The following is a 22,481-nucleotide window of genomic DNA, read 5'->3' as shown; positions in this document are numbered from 1 at the left end:
AAAGCTTTAGAAATGGCTTCATAACCTTTTCCAGACTGATAGATCTCAATTAATCTCAGTTAAGTTATGTTTTAACAAGGGGGGCAAGTTTTCAATGTTTTATATTTATTGAATACATTTTTTTTTAATTTGCATCATGCAGAATAACACAAAACATAACACAAAACATAACACAAAAGATTCATCATGAAGCACTTCCTGTCCGTGCGGTTGTGACGCATTGGACCGACTCTCACCTCATGTCGCCATCTGAGAACACATTACCAGCTCAAATGTCAGTGTGACGTGTCTCATCTTTCCAGAAACAGATCATTTCACTTCCATCTCTCCGTGACATCAGCTCCCACCTACATGCCTCCAGCTGTGGGGGTTTGCGTGCGGTGCGGCTGCATCAGATTGCATCTCCAACCCACACGAGTGGGTGGGCTTCTTTCCCTGCAAACAAAGTAGTACATGTGCTCTGAGGGCCCCTTATTGAAGTTCACTTCTAATCTGTCTTGAAATGTCTTGAATCTCTGGTGCAAATGTTATGACTTTAAACATTACCATTTTTGTACATTCTTCGAATGGACCACATTATTTATGCATTTGTGCAATGCTCATCAAATCATGTGATATTGGTGGTTTAGCCGTATACCTGCAGCCCAGCACACTAAACTCTGTCATCTGATAGGCTGCTAATCCCCTTATTATGCTTGTCTGCTTAAATAGAACAGCCAGTCAGCCATTAAATCATCCAGCCTGGGGATCAATGCAAGCCCCATAATTTTGTTGTGTTCCCAACCGTGTCGAGTGTGACGGAAGGGGAAAACAGGAGGTAAAAACATTTTGAATAGCACTGAAGCCTCCTCCAAGGTGGAAAAATTGGGGTGTACCCCTCGATACAAAAGATTCTTGGCAAAGAACAGTTCATAACAGTGAGGATCACCTAAAAATGTACATAAACAGTGGTGTGGAAAAAGTGTATGCCCTCTTCCTTATTTATTTTTATTTTTTTGCATGTTTGCATGTTCAGATTATCAAACAAAATTAAATATTAGTCAATGACAACACAACTGAATACAAAATGTCGTTTTTAAATACAAATTTTTATATGTAAATCTACACGGCCATGTGTGAAAAAGTGCCCCCCTGTCAAAACATAACTTAACTGAGATTAATTGAGATCTATCAGTCTGGAAAAGGCTATAAAGCCATTTCTAAAGCTTTGGGACTCCAGCGAACCACAGTGAGAGCCATTATACACAAATAACGAAACATGGAACTGTGACGAACCTTCCCCGGAGTGCCGGCCAAACAAAATGACCCCAAGAGCGCAGCGACGACTTATCCAAGACGTCACAAAACACCCCACAACAACATCCAAAGAACTGCAGGCCTCACTTGCCTCAGTTAAGGTCAGTGTTCATGACTCCACCATAAGAAAAACACTGGGTAAAAACGGCCGACAGTACATGGCAGAGTTCCAACACGAAAACCACTGCTGAACCAAAGGAACATTAAAGGGTCACTGACATGATTTTTCAACTTTGCTCAAATATGTTTTACACTGTTTGTAATTATATTCTACGTTGTTCGTTTTTTTAAGTGAATATTAAATTAAGAAAAATAAAATTTTTGTACATGATGCAAGCAACCAGAAATAAGCACTGCTGGCTCAAGTATTTTGCCCTTGACTGACAGCATTAGCCTGATTGCATTTGCCTTGCCAATGGAGGGTCGCTCTTGAGTGACAAGAGCTCATCTGCCCCGTATGGTTTGTCCTGATATGCTGGCCTCACGGGTCACATCTGGTCGTCTGGGATGCTGGATTTCAATGATTGGAATTCAATCCAAATATCAGTCTGCTAAAGGATTCACATGAGGGCTCAAATGACCGGAATGCCAGGGTTTTAGTGTGACTCCTGAAGACTGAGGAATGTGCATGCCGCTATTGATCCTTACTAAGTGAGGTCACTGAATGTTGGGGCGGGGGGCAGCGAGCCCACGCCCAAGACCCCACATAAAGGAGATGGCTTTCCCCCAAATAAATTTCAATGTGAATTAAAGAGTAGGACTTGACTTGTACTTTTGAAAAATGAAGGTCTTAGATTAGGTAGATTGATACAGCTCTTGTATAGGGTCGATGGTTAATCAACAGGATATATGCATGATTCACAACAGCAGGACTATCTTCACATGCTGTGCAGACTTAGCCAAATCCTCATGGTGGGCTTGCAGCCGGTGTCATTGATGGACATGTGGAGAAATAGACAACCTCAGCCTTTTATCAGCCTTTAACAGTGATGGATGTGTGCGGTTCTTTTGCCCAGTGGCCTATAGCCTGAGCTTGTGTCTGAGCCTCTAAGCCAGTGGAATGCGTACAGCTTCTGGCTGTGGACATCAAGGGAGGAGCAACCATGCTGCTTTGTTTACAGCCTTTCATGGACCCACACCAGCCTAATCGATTTCAAGCAGGCTTGATGTTTCAATGCCTTGTTACTGATTGAGTGGTCCATAGGTCAATATGGCTACAAATAATATTGCGGCATATTATTTTTCATAGCATTGTTTGGCCATTTTGTTTTATTAACCTCCCAGGACACATGATTTATTTTTGGAAAGGGGCTGATAGAAGCTGTTTAGAAAAGGTAGTATTTTTTGTACTGTCGGTATGTAGGTTTGAACAATTTCAGGGATTTTCAAAGTTATACATTTGCCATGGGAATTAACATGAATTCAAGCAATAGAGAATGAGTGAATGAAACTTTCAACTGGAGAAGTAACGGGAATATATGTGAAGCCATGGAGATAAACTGGTCACGAGGGTTGAAACTTTCAACGGGAGTTAACAATAATTTATGGCAATTAATGGAAATATATGGGAATTAAATTAAAGGAAATGCTGTCTGTCACTTTAAAAGATGAAAACCTTCCATTGGTACTGATGGGAAAAGGAGACGAAACCAGAAATGTAGAAAATTGTAGATACAGGGAACATGTTGCAACATCCCTGTTAAAACGTCTAGGTTTTAAAAATTATGTCAGTTGAATGTATACCCTTCCTTCCCTCACATACCCTTTGCACACTGCTATACAGTATGTATACTACAATACAGTACATTCATTTTTGCTAAATAAAACAACTATTGAAGTACATTCACAAATCTCATTAATTCCTATGGTGTGTTTGACTTTCTAAAATTCCCTGCTGAACTAATAATAGAAAGTTGCTATGTGGCAATGCCTCTGGAAATAGACTGAATAGAGTCAATGGGTCAACGAGTAGAATTTCAGTACTGTACACAGCAGCCAGTTTCTATTGCTCAAACTAGTCATTGCTCTTTGTCTAAATGAAAGCATCCAGTTCTGATAAAACTGCCCCTGCTATGGCAACAGTCATGACAGTGTTATCCCGACTGAACCCCAAAATCCTTGAGTAATTTATGTTTGTATTGCTTACCAAATAATCACGTTCGTTTTTTGACACACAATTAAAGATATACCGGTGTTCACTTTTTTCATGACGATCAGCAGTTTGATTGTTACTTTTTGTCCAAGAAATCTTTTTAAAATATCTGTGATAATGTAGGTTGTCCAAGTGGTTACTTTCTTCACTTATTATCATACTGATTATAATCCTGGTGGCCTAGTGGTTAGCATATTGGCCACACAGTCAAAAGTTCTGGGTTCAAATCTCTGTGTGGAGTTTGCATGTTCTAAATTGTCCATAAGTGTGAATGGCCGTTTGTCTATATGTGCCCTGCGATTACTGGCGACCAGCCTCTCGCCCGAAGTCAGCTGGGATAGGCTTCAGCATAAACCTAGTGAGGACAAGCGGCCTAGAAAATGGATGGACTATAATCCCTCATATACACTATATACCTATATCATATATTAGATATTCTACTTACACTATGCTGTATATAGCCCACTGTTTTGTGTTGCACACCACACACATGAGCACTGAGCTACTGCCGTCTACAAACGTCCTTTGAGCCAGATTTGAACCAGCGGCCTATGCTCTACCAACTGAGCTATCAAAGGCACTTGTTGAGGTCACTGTTAATTGACATGCCTGTAAAGACAGCAAATCACAGTACAATCAGCCCATGCAGGGAGGCAGGGCTTACAGTATAGTAGTCTGAGTTTGTTATACAGTAAGTGTAGACATGTCCAAACAATGCACAGTATGCCATTGTTTAAAACTGACTTTGGATCCGCAGTTCTTTTGATGAACACTGTATAAAGTGCCTCAGGGGCTGATGCCATGTTATCATCACAGCCCTCATTGCTGTCAATATTTCACTCCAGTAAGCAGGTTTATAGAGTAAATACACAGAGACATTCAAAGTGGGAGTGTTTCAACAGGCCTGACCTACTTACAGTTTCACCTGGCAGACACATGACCCTTCCTAAAAGCAAAGAGCTCCGATATGTCAAACAGTATAAGACTGTGTATCTTTTTCCTTCTCTCCAAAGATAGTTACCTCTAAATTTGCTGCCTTTGCTGGACTGCATATGGCAGCAGTTTGTTTAACACGTGTTGGCTTGCTGAGTTAGACGAAGAACAAACACAAAGCTGAAAAGTGTGGTGAAATGTATAAAATATAGCTTCTTTAGGGTCAGGAGACCTCTTCTGGTTTTCTCTCCATTTGTGCAGTGGAAAGCATCTTATGAGAAGCTCATCTGTGCATCTCATCACAGTGCACACTTATGGCCTTTTTTCCGTATCTGTAGAATACTTTGACGTGGTAACGTCCTCACAAATGTCAGTCCCTAATGTTGCAGCACTATGCTCATTGTATTTATGGCTTTCCTCTACTCATTGTGAGCGGCCAGTGGATTTTTTTCTTGGCGCCACTATGTCACACTAAGGGATTTAACATCCATTGGCAGGTCATGGCAGATTCATCAGTGTGCTTGCATTTTACATGCACTTGCCAGTAAGGTTGGGCACCGAGTCTCGAGCATCGATGGGAACCGGGACTAACATTGAGATTCTCCCGGGACCGTTCACATTTTTTTATTTCCATTCCTAGTTTCGACGCTCACTTCACAAATACTAGAGCCGGCGGGCACCAACAGCGCCTAAAAAGTTTGGCTTACTGTCATAAAAAAGAGCGGTCGGCTCAGTGCAACATTTGCAACACAATATCATACAAAGGAGGGTCAACATGATTAAACACCTCAACAAGAATACCTTGTCTTTGATGCGCTACGTCAGACTTCCTCGAAGCAGTCAGAATCAGGGAAGTCGAACAATAAATGACGACTGTCTCATAACAATGTTTCAGGATGCCCGCTGATGTGCAAGTTCAGTGTAAATAAAGGATGGGAGCTACGGCTCTAGGAGGTAAGTTTATTCATGTGCACAGCTAGTCTCATTTAGCAGCAGTCAAGACACTTTCTCAACCCACACAACACACTTCCGGCCTTCAAAGTAAGAGCTCCGTTGGCTACATCCTGTTTACTTATAACAAAATGAGTGCGTCATAAAAAATAGGTTACACCAACTTTGAGGCAACAAACAAAATCTACTACTGCTAAGTCATAACATTAGCCCGTGTGCTTTTCAAAGACAAATCTTTTACACACACTGACACATAAATAAAGCATATGTGGAAATGTATTAGCTTTTCAAAAGTAAACATCTTTTGTGAAAGTGTATTCCTGTAGAAAGAAACTTCATAACATTTATATTCAAGTTGAATGGTTTGATACTTATATATTATATTTATATATAATATTGTATATTATATATTATGTAATATATGGATTTATATGGTTGAAAATAGCCTTGTGTGAAATTCATAGTCAAGTTGATTTCAAAAGTTCATAACATTAAACAATTTATGGTGAAGTTCAGACATTTCATCCCCAAAATATTCTGGTTAGCACCCTCATGTAAACCATTGAAAATGTTATGACCCTTACTTTTAAAAGCATCGGAATCGAGAATCATTAGGAACCGGAATAGAAACTAGGAATCGGAATCGGAACTGGAATCATTCAAATTCAAACGATGCCCAACCGTACTTGCCAGAGGATTAGCAAAAATAAATATGTACAAATCTGACTGTTACAACAAAGGGTCAAAGGATCAACTACAGTGGAACCTTGGTTAATTCGTTCCAGAAGGTCCAAAACGGATGTTAACTGAATTTGTCCCATAAGAAATATTGTAAATTCAATTCATCTGTTCCAGAAAGCCAGACATGTTAACACAAAACTCGTTTTTATACTTTTACAATTATAGCTGCATATAAATGCATATAAATACATATAAATGATGAATGAAAGGGTTAAATGAACATTTGAGGTGAAGACATGATTGTTGATGTGACTGTTTCAAGACACGATGTGGCAGCGAGACACCACACTGACACCACCTTCCTATTTTGTCATGAGTTATTTCTTGAATTCAAGAGTTTCTCACTTGAGAACAGTCATGTTTTCAATAAAGGTAAAAGTAACCTTAAATGTTAATTTATTCCTTTCATTTACCATTAATATGCATTTAGAATTGTTTTATGCATGGAATACTATAGTGGTGAAACTCTAAAACCACAGATGACATTATAGACGGGCATTGCTGGTGATTATGATTATGATTCATGCCAATTCAGGTTTTTTTTTAAGTATTTAAAAAGAAGAGTTTTCATCCAGGTTTAGGCTCCATCTGATGGCTTTTGACAGGGACTTTCGCTTAGTACACAAAGTACACAAACTCTGAGCCTTTGGTCTTGTTAGATTGCTTCATTTCAGGTGTTTTTTTCTGCAATGTTAGTATGGTCGAAGATCTCTGGAAGATTTTTCGACTTACTGGGTTGTTAACTTAGTCGACACAAATTTGACTGTGATGAGACTACAAGACAACTGTGTGTTTGCTTAACCTTCTTCTTTTACTGTCTTTTAATGATCTTTCCTCCCTCTGCTGCTCTTCTTTACTGACTTCGACCTTAATAGTTAAAGCAGGCCATGGTCTAACTTAGCTACTTTACATTTTGTCAGCAATCTCCTTCTTGCCTGCTCTACATCTGTTACGACAATTTTGCCTGGAGGAATGAAACGGAATATCATTAGGAATATTTCCACTTCTGAGATCCGGCTGATTTAGGTAGTTGTATTGGTTGTCAAAGACAGAGGTGATGAAATATTCCTATTCACCCTCACCAAACGTATTTGACGCTAATCTGTCAATACTGCTTCAAATTCAGGCTGTTTGAAGAAGTCTGCACTAAGATCTTATTCACAACTTCCGATTGTGTGTGTCACCATCCCCAGCAGAGAAGCAAGCTTGATGAAGTTAGCTCCCCTGAACCCTCAGTTCAAAATGTCCCCCATCTCTGTTGAGGAGTTAAATAAGATTTTAATGAGGCAATTAGACGTCTTTGGAATAGCATATGGTCATAATTACAGCTGTATGCTTCATTCAGGGAAAAATGAGCCATTAATTGCTCTTAGCTGGGTCTGGGGATTGAACTTAAAATGGGTCGAGCAGGAATACGTTCTTTCCTCCAACTCCGCACTTCCTTAATCAGAAACACAAACTTTACATTTCTATTCACGGGATAACGCGAGCTGTTTAACAGTCTTTCCATAATGACTAACTTTCTTCGCAGCCACTTTTCAAAAAGGTGATAAAAAATTAAGCAGGCCCATTAAAATGGCAAGTTTTCGGCTTACTTCTTTTTTTATGCCACTCTGAGGGGTATTTCTAAAAAGATTTCATCTCAGGTTATTTTATCTAATCTTCCCATAATGATCGTTTTTGCTGTGATTCAGTGAAGAAACATTTGCGCTTGAAAGAACATGTAAAGATTATAGAAAAATGTGACCCTAATGGGGGCATTTGAGGATTACCTCCAAATTGCTGTGTGAATGACATTGACCTGATGAGTGGAAATGCTTTTACTTGTTAACCTTTTCTTAGCTGTTTCCAGCAAGTGGTAGAGTTAGGTTCAGTTTGTTATGGAATTTGTTGTGTTTTGTCTTGTGTCCATTGCATATTGAATATTGAACATTGTTATTATTATTATTAACATTGTTATGCCGATCCAACTACGTTACTGGTGTATTGACACCTTGCCACCAGCTAGCTACTAGCTGGCTAGCGACTAGCTTTACCACACACTCGCCTGAAACGCCTCCACGCCACGCTCTCAATCCAGGCCACTACCAAAAAGTAAGACTACAAACTGGAGATGCCGCTACTCCTGCTGCTCTTTTTGTTTTTAAGTTTGGAAAAGTTAATCCTTGGTGAAGGCGTTCGTTTTTATATTGCTATGTGAAATCAATGCGCCCGGTAATGCTTAAAGGGACCAAAACACGGCAAAATACTGTAAGTATTACATGTGCCTGTTACTACGTGACCACAACATGTATATAAAACAATGGAGGTGTTTTAATAGCGGTCTTTGTAGGCGGCGTAGGTGTGTCCCACTACATACGAGTTAATTATCTGTCTCTTTTTAGCTGTGTTTTATCACACAACTTTCACGGTTCGGTTCGGTTTGATGCGTTTGTGTGACAGTCCGATATTTTTTTGATACAAAAATATTTTTTTTAAATTTGAAATTTATTGAAATTGCCAACATTTTTGACATTTTTCTCATTTTTCAACATTTTCAGCAGGGTATGAATGTGGGAGGCGGAGCTCAGTGACTCTGTGCTTGACAATGCAACCTAAGTCTCAGATTTCAGCACAGAGCGGCATCAGAAGTTGATCAAATATTGTTCATTACAGGGGTCACGGTTCGGTACGCATGCGTATTGAACGGTTCGATACGCGTTACACCCCGAATAGAAAGCACAGAAAAGAGAAAGACGTGTGTTCATGTCTCACATGATGGGAAAATTTCCCAAAAAAAAGTGCAGTTTTCCTTTAAGGGAAACACAGCCATACAATGCAGTTTGGACACTTCAATACTTTTGATAGTTGACAGTGTTGACATTTTTGGCAGTAAGCAATTTATACATCTTATTAATAATAGTAACAGATGAATGATTTAATAATAAAAGTAATTACTTACTTACTTAATTACGGAGACAATTAATAGCAGACGTGTGTCCCAAATTGTTCTATTCCCCAAATCCATGGAAAATTGTACATTGTGCAAATAATTGAAGATTGTAAAATATTTAACATTTTATTAATTTTTTTTCATTATTATTTTTAGAGTTTTTATTTTGGAAAACATTTGTTGGAATTAATTTTGTTTTTATTTTGTTCATTTATTTATTAATGTATTTGGGAGCTTTTAACATGTTCTTTCAGCCTCCCAAACTAGTCATATCATTTGTATAATTCAAAATAAAAGACATATTATGTTTGAATATTGTCAAATCAAGTTTCACAACTCTACTCAAAATTTTGCATGCCCGGTCAGGAACACCTGTTGTTAAATGGAAAATGTCCCCGAGCAGCACTGTACTCGTTCATCTTTTTTGTTTTATGTATTGTTGGATTAAATGCTATTTACGTAGCTGACACAGGTGCTGATCATCCTGCCTACACACCCCATGAGGGTAATGCAAGCCTGATCAGGAACTGCTTGGTGTAAACATTACGTTAGGTGTGAATCATACCTCAGTGTTGATCGGTTGAGAAACACAATGAGCAACAGTGCAAAACTACGTCAACACCCTCACGAGACTCGCCCTTGGTATCAGCCTCTTAGTCCGTGTGTCATTAAACAGCCTTGCCTGACAGACGATGCCCTCCCAATCTCACATCTGCTCACTCACACGTCTGAAAGGCGACGTGCACGAGAAGGATCACAAGAGCAAATGCTGCTCACAGGTTGACGGCCGGTCGTTGATCGGCATTGTCCGAAAGTTGTGATGTAAGTGGCCGGTATGTGAGATGACAGATGTGCCTGTGGGTTGTGTTTATCCGCCAGCCTTTCTGCAGCTAGCCCCCAATGGCCTGCATGATTGTGGCGGCACCACCTGTTTCAGGAGCGGCTATTTTTAATACTCACAATAAGTTGTGCTGTCATTGGTCTGTCCTCAGTGTGAGATAATGTACTGTATAGTGATCCTTTTATGACATAATGGCTGCAGCTGCCTTACAGGAAGTGATGGCAATGACTGCTGGGAATGGGCTAAATATAATGTTCATTTCCTCTTTGAAGATATTGTGACCACACAGGAAAGACTGTGTTAAAATATCGTTCTTATGTTTTTCTCGATCATACAACACTGAGCTTGTTATGTGGAGAATTGACAGCAGCCAAATGTAGGGTTTTTTTCTCATTACAGCCCACGTGTTAATGAATAAGACGTCAGTTGAGGATTCACTCCCTCGTCTGAGCAGCGCTTCTTCTTCTTTTTTGTTATCTCCTTGTGCAACGGATTTCTCTGCATGGACTGTCAAATCGAATGCTGGTGCTCCCTGGTGATGGACTGACTGAGCTGATTTCTGTTAATCAATTGTGACTGACGTTCGACACACTCAAATACACATTGTTCAGTTGTAGTGGTGGATGTATGTCGTTTCTTGCTGGTTTTTGACTTCTACAAAGTCACCATAAGCCAACATAAGTATTTTTAAAAGTACTAAACTTTTAGGTTCAGGGTCCCCATACTATGGAGAACCACTATGACGACCCAATAAGGCTGATGTAGATGTGCTATAGGAAGGATCTAAGCATATGTGGAAATGCATATGGGCGTCATCCATAGCCGAGCACACTATCAGGCCTATGTAGAGAGTGAAAGGGATGATTCAGTTTATGCATGATGCGGGAGAGAGCAGCGAAGTGCAGAGTTGCATATAGATTGTTATGCTGTCAGAGGGACCCTTGTTCTCTTTCACTTTAGCTGACTCCAGCTCTCGCTTAGCCTCAGCCTCCTGCATGTGTGGCATCTCATCGTCTTCTTTGTTGTGCACAGCCAGAAGTAATCACTCCTGCAAGTGCTACTATGTAAAATTATCATTAAATTTGTTTTTGTTGCCATATAGGCTGTGTTTATTTTAGCCTGCATAACATCTGTGTCTCTCTCCTCATCTCAGACGTCTGCGGAGATGTCTGTGTTTGCGGTTCACGTCTCGGAGCCCTCAGAATAGCTTCGCTTGCTGCCTTTTGCTATCGATTGCCGTGTCTCGCATAAAACTGAACCTCCTGTCGGTTGCATTTAATTAGGTTCTCCCCGAGGCCGCGGTAATGGAGTGTTTGCAGTTGTAACTGGGATGTCCGTATTGAGTTTCCTTCCACATCCTGCAGCCATCGGTTAATCAACGTGTGCGAATTGCCCTGTAAGTCCGTCACCGATGCAGCTGAGAACTGGAATCAGTGACCATCATACATTTGCACTCTCTCTTGGCTTCTCAACAATGTGCATCCAGTTTGTCTTATCTGAATAACACATTTTCTTTCAGCAAACAGTTCCAAGAATTTGCAGATTTCTTGTCTCTGGCAGTGAAGTGAACAATAGAGCAGGCAGGAGCGATTCAGATATGCAGATAAGAGTTGCTGCTGGTGGCATTGAGTTGTCAGCAGCTGACTCTATCTAATGAACCTGACCTGAAAAACACCCTGGAGTCATATTTTAACATCTAAACTGACAGTGATCACAGCAGTTCTATTACATTAGTAGCCCCCCCAAGCAGACACTGACCTTACACGTGTATGTTGTGTGTGATGAAAAGAGAAGCTTGAAACTTTCTACAATGACTTTATCTCTTCACCGCTACAGTCAATATTTGATTTATATTGGAGTTTTCTGTTTTATCATGTAGCCAGAGGTTTCTTGCTGCCCTCAGCCTCCTCTGCTCCTCTTTACCACATTCAGAGAAGTAAATACAGAAGATCTTCGTTCTGCTCCACTACTGTTGTTTGTTAGCGTGTCTCATTCCGCCTGATGCATGCATCATCAGGCCTGCAGGCACAAGACAGAATTAAATTGGCACAGAATCCTTGTTTGTATCACTTTCATAGATTCACCTCTCCTGCATAGATCCATATACACTCCCCCACATATTTTAATTCATTAAGTGACTGTTTAATTAAATAAAATGTTAAATAATAAAAGAAAGATAAAAAATTAAATATAAAAAAAAAACCTGGACTGTAACAGAAACAGATCCCTCCTTTATCCTTCTAAATCGCAATGAGCAAACTAGCTTGAGGTAATAATAATGACTCTGCTTAAAAGTATTTAAAACAGTGCAGACTAGCTATTATATATCACACTACCTTTGGAAATCAGACAAATTAACACCCAATGCATACTCATTTATTTATTGTAAATGTTTTTTTTCTTTCGCAGATATCAGAGGGAGCCTGCCTCGTTGTCTATGCATGGAGTCTGCCCATAGAAAGCTGAGGTGCAGGCTGTCCCTCCAAACCAGCATCCCTTACAAACACAAGGGTGTGCCCGAAACAGCATAGACTTTTCTTTCAAGGAGCCTGGAGCTGTGTGAGGAGCGAGACAGGAGCGAGGAAGGGGAAAAAAATAAACACACAAGCTTTTGATGAATTCCACCAAAACCTGAAAGTCAAATAGAGGCTGCTTGTCCAGGGGAGACATTTGGACAATGAGGATGGGCTGCCTCTGTCTCCAAGTTTTCACTCTTGTACTTGTTATTTGTCTTCATTCACCTGCTGCTGAGAATGACGTCACTCCACGCCTCACCTTCTCTTATGGTAAGTAATCATCTTCATCATTATGTGCATATACTTCATAAAGTGCAAATAATACCTGTGCAAAGGGTGTCATTAAGTATCCCACTAAACCAAACCAATGTTGGCTTTGGGAGTGTCTGAGTCCTCCACAGGGGTTCTATGTGAATAGCAGAACTCGGCAAACTGGATGTTGTTGATGTTACGGCGCCTCATCGTGTAGGTCAGGGGTCACCAACGTGGTGCACGCGGCACCAGGTAGCCCCCCACGACCACATGAGGTGCCCGCAAGCCTGCTTTTCATTCAGGTTTTCAGTTAATAATGAAAGAACAGTAGAAATAAATGCATTTTGAAATACAAAATGTGAGTTGTGGACACCAGCATTTTGTTAATGTTCTGGTAAAACAAGCATATTCGCTTTGTTTGGGTTTAAAATAAGCTCTGAAAATAAATGTTACAAAAATGAGTAGCTCTTGGCCATTTTCATTTTGTAAAAGTAGCTTTCACAAGGAAAAACGTTGGTGACCCCAGGTGTAGGTGCTCAAGTACAGTGGCAACATTATGTTTGTTCATATGAAAAACCACTAGTACTATATGTCATGTTGCACCATTCATAGTATTTAAAGCAACAATAGGATGAAATTTGACCGTAGAATAACACTGCTTTGTTATAATTTGTCATTGGCATAGATCACAAACAATTACTTTTGTGATCCACAATATTGGTGCAGTGGGCCAGACACCTCTTGTGTTAGTAGTATGAGTGGTAACACAACTGAGTCAGAGTTTTTCCCAGTGCTTAATTTCGCAATGTTTGGCGAGGTGTTGGCTGACCTCCACTCTAGGCAGGTTGCACAACAATTTTTCCCAGAATTTGTGGAAATCGAATTAATCCATTACAGGACCAAACTGTTGCTATTATATATCCTTACCAGTGCCATTTTTAACATTCTTGACAGGCATTCGAATGCAAAAAGAAGTCAGCCACTGTTACTATTAAAACATACACAAACATAATCCCTCCAACGTGTCCTGGATCTTCCCCGAGGCCTCCTACCGGTTGGATGTGCCCTGAACACCTCCCCAGGGAGGCGTCCGGGGGGCATCCTGACCAGGTGCCTAAGCCACCTCATTTGGCTTCTGTCAATACGGAGGAGCAGCGGTTCTACTCCGAGCTTCTCCCGGATGACAGTGATTCTCATCTTATCTCTAAGGGAGAGCCCAGCCACCCTACGGAGAAAACTCATTTTGGCCACTTGTACCCGCGACCTTGTCCTTTCGGTCACTACCCAAAGCTCATGACCATAGGTGAGGGTAGGAACGTAGATCGGCCGATAAATTGAGAGCTTTTCCTTTCGACTCAGCTCCCTCTTCACCACAACAGGCTGATGCAGAGTTGGCATCACTGCAGACGCCGCACCAATCTGCCTGTCGATCTCGTGTTCCATCTTTCCCTCACTCGTGAACAAGGCTCCAAGGTACTTAAACTCCTCCACTTGGGGCAGGATCTCATCCCCGACCCAAAGATAGCACTCCACCCTTTTCCAAGCGAGAACCATGGACTCTGACTTAGAGGTGCTGATTCTCATCCCAGCCGCTTCACACTCAGCTGTGAACCGATCCAGTGAGAGTTGATGGTCACAGCTCAATGAAGTCAGCAGGACCACATCATCTGCAAAACGCAGAGACCCAATCCTGCAGCCACCAAACCGGTACCCCTCCACGCCCTGGCTGAGCCTAGAAATTCTGTCCATAAAAGTAATGAACAGAATTGGTGACAAAAGGACTTTGGTACTTATTGCTGGTAATGCGAACCAAACTGATATGATAGATGTGATACAAGGAAACGAACCGCCTGAATTAGGTAGTTCAGTAACCCATATTCCTGGAGTACTCCCCAGAGAATTCCTCAAGAAACACGGTCGAATGCCTTCTCCAAGTCCACATAACACATGTAGACTGGTTGGGCAAACTCCCATGCGCCCTCAAGGACCATACCGAGAGTGTGGAGCTGGTCCACAGTTTCACGACCAGGACGAAAACCACACTGCTCCTCTTGACTCTGAGATTCAACTATCCGGCAGATTCTCCTCTCCAGAACCCTTGAACCTCACCAGGAAGGCTGAGAAGTGTGATCCCACGATAGTAGGAACACACCCTCCGGTCTACCAGTCCAGAGGCACCGCCCCCAATGTCCACGCAACGCTGAAGACACGCCCACAGCATCCAGGGCCTTAAGGAACTCCAAGCGCATCTCATCCACCACCGGGCCAAGGAGTTTTTTAACCACCTCTGCAACCTCAGCCTCAGAGATACCGTAGGAGAGCCCACAGCAGGGTCCTCAGGCACTGCTTCCTCATTGGAGGACATGTCGGTGGGATTGAGCAGGTCTTAGAAGTATTCCTTCCACCAGTCCACAACATCTCGAGTCAGTATTGTTGCCACGACTGGCACCAACCATTTTACGGCCAGAGCTCCGATCAGCCACCTCTAAAATGGAAGCATGGAACATGGCCCACTCGGACTTAATGTCTACCGCCTCACTCGGAACATGGCCGAAGCTCTCCCGGAGGTGGGATTTGAAACTCCTTCTGACAGGGGACTCTGCCAGACGTTCCCAGCAGACCGTCACAATACGTTTAGGCCTGCCAGGTCTGACCGGCATCCTCCCCCACCATCGGAGCCAACACACCACCAGGTGGTGATCGGTTGACAGCTTCGCCCCTCTCTTCACCCGAGTGTCCAAAATGTGTGGCCGCAAGTCCGACGACAAAGTCAATCATCAAACTGCGGCCCACGGTGCCCTGGTGCTAATGAGGACTCATGATATAGAAAATGGGTGGATATTTTGCAGCATGTTTTAATCAGAATACAACCAGCAATGGTGCAAAACAACAATTTTAGTGCAGCATAACAAATTTTATATTAGGTGTGTGACAAACAGTGACACTATTTTAAACTCATTCAGAAAACACAACATCTCATGCCTCGCAAGTAGATCAAATCTACTACGTAGAAACATAACAAAAATACATTTTCAGTGTAGTGTATTAGTAATGACTTAATCACATTATCAGAAAGAGATAGACAATGATCTGGATAAGGTTGAGAAGCACGACAATGTTGACAGTAACCGTAAACTAAACATGCGTCTCTTGCTTGAATAACACAACATTTAGCATTTGAATAGAAACATTTCTCTTACTAGGCACAGTTTTTTCTGCGAACATGGTGACGAATGAGGTGGCGGTGCATGTCTGTTGCACCGCCCGTCACTGCTCAAGTGTTTGTTTTTTCTTCTTCTGCTTTTTTTTCCTTTTTTTCCGCTCAGTTTTCTGCCACTTTCGCAAGGAGCTCATCCTGGATGAAATGTTAAATGGTGACTCACTGAGGTACAACTGTGGAAGATGTTTATAGCGCCTGTATTTCAATGATGATAAAAAAAACGATACACGGTGAGAGCGTAACAATAATTTAGCGTAAGGTTAAATATCGCGATATTTTGATGTAGCTATATTTCATCACACCCCTAATTAAAAATAGTAATAATAACAAAAAACAACACGATTTCAAGAGGGTCCTTGCACCTAGATGTTTGGGCCCTAATGATGAAACCACTGTACAGCGTAAAAACAACAAAACCCTATCTTAATCTTCATATTGACATGTTCAGTGATTATTGACGTGTCGTGGTATCTCGTTTTTTTTTAAATTTGTTCCAAAAGGTCAGACAAAAACCTAAACATACAAAAACCGAGGCAATTTGGCCCGTAGGAAATAAGATAAACCAATGAATCCCAAAAATATTAAGAAAAAATACATTTTATAGAAAATAATTGTAGTTGTACATACAGAAAACAATTCAGAATTATTATAAATGATGAATAGATGGAACTTGTTGATGCAGACTTCCCCTACATTGAAATCAAAGTTTCTCACCTTCTTTATCAAATTGCTGGCACATACAACTTTTTTGGCCCAATGGCAGGTTATTTGGCAGTCGTACGCAATAAAAAATACATGGACAGTGAGCTGGCAACACCTAGGTTGGTTTGTTTGGGCAATTGATTTCACAGAACAATACAGTACAGGGCAAATGGATAAGTTTGTTGCGTGCAATATTGTACGAAAATCGAGACAGTGTACGAAAACCATGGTTATTCTCTAAACCCCTTGACAAGGCATCTTGTGGAATAAGTGCAGCCAAGAAAAAGCCAAAGAATAAGCCAAACATACATCTGGGCTTTATCCTTAGATACTCACTGTACTTTGGTACGTTGAGGTTTATTATAGAATAACATGCATTTCAATCTGCCCATTATTATTCTTCACATTTGTGCTCATGTGCTGCATGATTTGTCTTCATGGAAGCCATAAATGGTCCCAAGTGAGATGACAAAGCGGATGAAAACATTTAATGTGCTTCAGTATGGCTGTAGGAAATGATACCAAATGATGGATGGCGACATCACGGCAGCCTTTCTGTTTGTACTGTGGTTAATGGCTCAGGCATCATTAGAGTCACGGAGGATTGTTGTTGATAAACCTGCATTACCGCTCTTTTATGGACATGAATTACGTCCAGTCTGAGCTTGTATGTAACCTCATTTAGAATCCCCTCCCTGTCCCACCCATATCAACAGGTAATCTCTCCGAGAGAAAAACTCACAGCTCTGCCCCGCCGAAGCCATTTCATGGCAACGCACACCATTAATCACTCGCTGAATAAGTGCAGGCTTCTCACTTCTGGCTGTCTTCATAGAAATATTTGTTTTTCGGGCGGGCGTGTAGCCAGTGTTAAACACCGTGAAATATGCACAAGCCTCATGTTGGACGAGTCAAGTGGAGCTGCAGCACATGAGGAGGAATGTTCTGTATGTTGTTGTCCAATTTAGCAATTCATTTAGAGAGTAGCATCCTTTGTCTTGTTTGGGAAGAGCATTATTTAACTATTTTCATGAGGGGTCATGCAGGAAATAGCCGACTTTAACAACAGAGCTGCTTACAACTCTCATAAAACCCAACAATTACCCATTTTATTGGATGTTAGGTTAACATGGGGGAGCATTCATTTGTAACTGATGGCTTCTGCAGTAAGTCTAAGAAATCCCTGGTGATGCTGGTTAGTTAGTTAGTTGGTTATATATTTAAATGTGGGTGACATGGAGGGCAACATGGCTTGGTAGGTGTAATGACAGTGACATTTCCAATATTCCCTTAAAAACAAATGCTTTTTAACACTGTGTTTATACACTGACTTTTGTACTTATGGGTGCTATTTCCGGATGGTAGTTAGCTAACAACTTGCAGATTTTACCCTCAGTAGCATAGGTGGCCCAGATCCCTGCATCACTGTCTGGTAACATTTTTGCACACTCTATTCCCCTCCTCTTGTCTTCAGGCTGTCCCCTAGTCCCCGCCTTGGCCTTAATAAGCAGGGTAATCTGCCATTAATAATGAATGTGGATTTGTGTGTTATGGTGTGAACGCTTGTCTGGTTGTCATTATGCACGCAGCAGATGGATCATGGGTTCAAGGAGTTAAAAAAAAGAAAAGAGGCCTGCATACGCTTTAGTGCAGACCATGCTGCATGACTTAAACCTACATCTTTAAACCCTTTTTTATGGCGCCAATCTTTGCCTGATAATCTCCTCATGTGCGGACCATTTCAATTTTAAGGCCTTGCTCGTAATCTCAAAGGGAATAAAGTGTCATTCATTATTCAGAAGTGGTCTCGTTTCAAACAGATGTGTCAACTTGCGCAAGAAATACACAATGACACTGGTGCAAACTGAGATATCAGCTTTTTAACACTGTGGTTATGCCACATAGTTTAGCATTAGGATTGATTCCTGGTCAATTTTTGGGGAACTTTCCACATTTTACTGCTATTGATTCCGGTTGATTGTCGGGTTATGTACAAGTTCCATAGCTGGACTGTGATGTAAGTCGAGTTTTAGTATAAGTCAGATATTATAACTAAATTGAACTTAATTACTGTCAGTAATAAAACACTAAATACAATCATTACTTGAAATGGTAATAAAAGAGAAGAGCTTACTTTTATCTTTGTGGTTTATTGGGAGGAGGCAGGAGAAGAGGCAGGGGAAGCTGCAGGAAGAATCTGCAGAAGGTGCTGCGGTAGAGGATACAGGATCACTTTCTGAATCAACATAAGGCTCACTGGCATACAGTGTGGACTCTGGTCTTAAAGCCAGAGAACAAGCAACATTTCCATCTTAATAATAAGACCACAATCTTGCTTTGTTATCACCGTTGCTTTCGTAGGAGCAAATCCTTTGACATGGTCAAGGATACAATCTTTATACTTAATGACAGGCATCACAGTTGAACGGCTAAGACCAAAAGTGCAATATTGGTGGACGTTTCTTCTCTCTAAGCACTTTTGCGGCACATTCTGTATACATACGCCACGTCTTGCGCGCCACTGGACACCGTTGCAAATGACCTTGCAGCATGCAGCACATATTCATCGGCTGGGTGCGCTCCTCGAGTGAGCCCAGTGTTTACGGGCCAAAATGTAGTAATTAATTTATTACTTAAAATTCATTTATGGAAGTGCATGAAACAGCAAAAACTCTGAATGCTGTAACCTGAGGACCACATGTACTAGGCAGTTTGTACCACACTTGGGGATGTTTGACACCCAAAGTCCAGCTCATGCACAAGTACACACACAGTTGCCTATAATCAATGTGATTGTTCTTCTTGCCAGTTTTTAGTAACAACCTCCACTGTCCACAATGTACAGTACATACAGGCCAAAAGTTTGGACACACCTTCTCATTCAATGCGTTTTCTTTATTTTAATGACTATTCACATTGTAGATTCTCATAATATATATATGAAATATATTTTAGACATATATTTTATGTCTTTTTTTTATAGCCCTTCAAACCCTTGGTGTTCTCTCAATGAGCTTCATGAGGTAGTCACCTGAAATGGTTTTCACAGGTGTGCCTTGTGAGGGTGGAATTTCTTGCCTTATGAATGGGGTGTGTGTCCAAACGTTTGGCCTGTATTGTACATAACCAGAATGAAGCAAAAATAATTGCAGTGCAGTTATCGAAATCACTCCTAAATTACACTTGCAATACCATAATTATTTGTTGCCCTAATAAAGGAACAATTAACTTGGAGGCCAACATGCTACCATACATGTTATACACTGTAGTTATCCTCAAAGTTTTATCATCATTAGTCAAATGGTCAATGGCTTATGGGCAGTTAGTTGCTAAGTCCACAAAAAAGGCTTTTCGCTTGATGTCAGCCATGTTTTTGGGTTGTTTTTTTTTTTAACCAATCTTGCTCAAATTTTACACACGTGTTGTGTTTTTTCTTCCAATTCCAATTCACGACATTAGTAATGTGAACACTTTTATTGTGCCTCGACTAATGGTGTTGATTATATACATCATGTTACATAAAAAAGTTATTTCAGCTGCAGTTTTACAGTGAAAATAAAAAAAAACAAGCTACAATAAAGCTATTTCACTTGCAATGGAATGCAATGATGATTTTATGACATTTGTATACATGTACACTGTTCTGGTCTTGGGGGGAGGCTGCATACATGATACCCAGCAGAACCTATAAAACTACACAACACACTGCACTGTCATTACTTCTTTTCATCTTGGCTCCTGGCGTACATACTGTACACAGCATGGAACAGACTATAGTCAGACCAGAGTAGCTGTGCTACTGTTAGAAACAGGTCATCGCCTCGTGTACGCTCCCGACGGTTCTTTTCGCATGTTCACAGCCAGGCGAAGGGTCATGGCAAGTTCCAGAAGATGTGAGCAGCTGCTTTACATTATTGTGGCTAATCTGAGGTCGGCCCTTGTTTGCTCCCTCAGCAGCACATGATCCTTTTCATGGGAAAAAAAACGTCCCTGAGAGCAGAGGTTCTTTTACAAGGTAAAGCACATTAACATCATTTGTTTCTATCTGCACACAGATTTCACCTTTTAAAATATGTTGTTGCTCTCTGCTGTGGGAGCAACAATATGTAGTCTTTTTACCTTACAGCTTGGGAATCATTTTAACAGCACACCACCTTAGAGTTCAGAGAAAAGCATCTCTGGAGTTGCCATGGTGACACTTGAGCACCTACAAGTGTTTAAATGTACACGGCACATAAAACAAATGAAGTATCTACAGCATATTTTTCTGGCAGAGAAATATTAACTAGTGCACTCCATTTCCTACAAAGAGACAGATAATGAAAACATCGCCTCTTTGGTGGCGGTAATTACACCACAGTGATGCATTTGTGGCCTAGTAGACAGGAAAAATCGGAACTTTTTTTTCCTTACTGATACTTTCATTAACCGTGTTTCTCATCATTTGTTTGCTGTTTTCTGTCTTAGCAGCTTTTACAATATAACTTTCCGACTTGTATTTCCTGAAGTTGCATTCACATGATGCCGATCTCCTCTGTAGAGCATTGCGGCGGAGGCTTATCCTGCTAACGTGATTCAACCCAGCGAGTTTGCAACGGGAAGGTTCACAGCCCCACATCGTGAATCTCCCGACCTTTTTTCTTTGTTCTTTTTAATGCATCCCACATGTGTCAGCGTCCCCTTCCACATGTTTAGCCATCCAGCAGCATCTCCACAGCTTGGGATAATTCATTTAGTGCTCCAGTGTGTCCTGTTCAGTGCCTTCATGTCACTAGACAATAGTGGGAGTTCTAGTGTTGACACTGACACAGTGTCCTCATTCCCAGCAAAATTATATAATTCTTTACTACTCTTCTTTTTAAATCAAATGGAGTTTATACAGGTTCTGTCTGTCCCCTCATAAACCACAGGCGGGCCTGTGGTTGTGGTCTTTTTTTTGCTGTTTTCCCTTTTTTATCCTTATGTCCCCTGTTAAGCCAAATACTAGCCAATTTTTTGTTGGTGTTACTGTCTTTTGCTATTTGCTGTCTCTGTCTACTCGGAAATCTCACACTAGCTGTTAGCATTCATAACCCCCATATTGTGATTCATAATAATAATAATAATAATAATAATAATAATAATAATAATAATAATAATAATAATAATAATAACATTTTTTGGATCAGTCTGATATTTTGTAGAACCTGTTGGAAACTTGTCATGTATTTTTTTTTTCAAGTGCTCTGACCATTTTTTGTGGAGAAAATGGTCCTATCTCGCAACGTTAAAGAATCCTTTAAAAAATTCCTAGATCCAGACGGTGCTCCAGATCACCCCCAAAATTTAATGAGTTCTTCCTTATCCCATTTCCGACAATTCCTGAAAATTTCATCCAAATCCATTCAGAGTTTTTCAAGTTATTTTGAACACAAACAGACAAACAGATAAACGCCAGCGAAAACATAACCTCCGCGCTTGCGCTTGGTGGAGGTAATAAATTCCAATCAACGACAATATGGCATATACACGTCATAGTGTATGACTAAGCTGTAGTTTAAACGGTTCTGCATGACACTATAACTTTCATATACTGAACACACCGCATATGTATAGACATTTTTAATCCTAACCCTTTATTGTTCACTGGACAGAAATGTTAACAAAAGAAATGCCACGTTTTGTGTAAGTCACATACCAGTAGCTTTTGTGTAGTGGAAAATTTGAAAAATACCTAGAAAACAACATAGTCGCCATCATTTATTTTTTTTCGTAAAAACTTGCTTTCAATGGCATCTCAATTTGCACCACATCTTCAACTGTATAACAAAGATTCTTTGGTCGGTATAATTGTCATTTTTCGGGCCATACATCGTTGGCACATGTTAACCACAGGAAGTGAACAGTGACTGCTGAGACACAGAGGAGGGGTAGGATTAATAAGTTCTTCTTCCCTCTTCTTTTTG

At 40.8% G+C, this 22,481-nt stretch overlaps 1 protein-coding gene across 1 annotated transcript in view; it reads left to right on the top strand.

Annotated features, from left to right (window-relative positions):
- Window positions 1-22,481, top strand: part of LOC129181178 (semaphorin-4B-like) — a 53,954-nt gene that overhangs the window by 13,200 nt on the left and 18,273 nt on the right. Inside the window, exon 2 of the mRNA XM_054775967.1 lies at window positions 12,256-12,632. Within this exon, the coding sequence (XP_054631942.1) occupies window positions 12,524-12,632 (109 nt within the window). The 5' untranslated portion in view covers window positions 12,256-12,523. The remainder of the gene's footprint in view (window positions 1-12,255; window positions 12,633-22,481) is intronic.

The sequence above is a fragment of the Dunckerocampus dactyliophorus genome, chromosome 5 (assembly GCF_027744805.1).
Source record: "Dunckerocampus dactyliophorus isolate RoL2022-P2 chromosome 5, RoL_Ddac_1.1, whole genome shotgun sequence".
Lineage (NCBI taxonomy): Eukaryota > Metazoa > Chordata > Actinopteri > Syngnathiformes > Syngnathidae > Dunckerocampus > Dunckerocampus dactyliophorus.
This window is presented reverse-complemented; position numbering and strand designations above follow the sequence as displayed.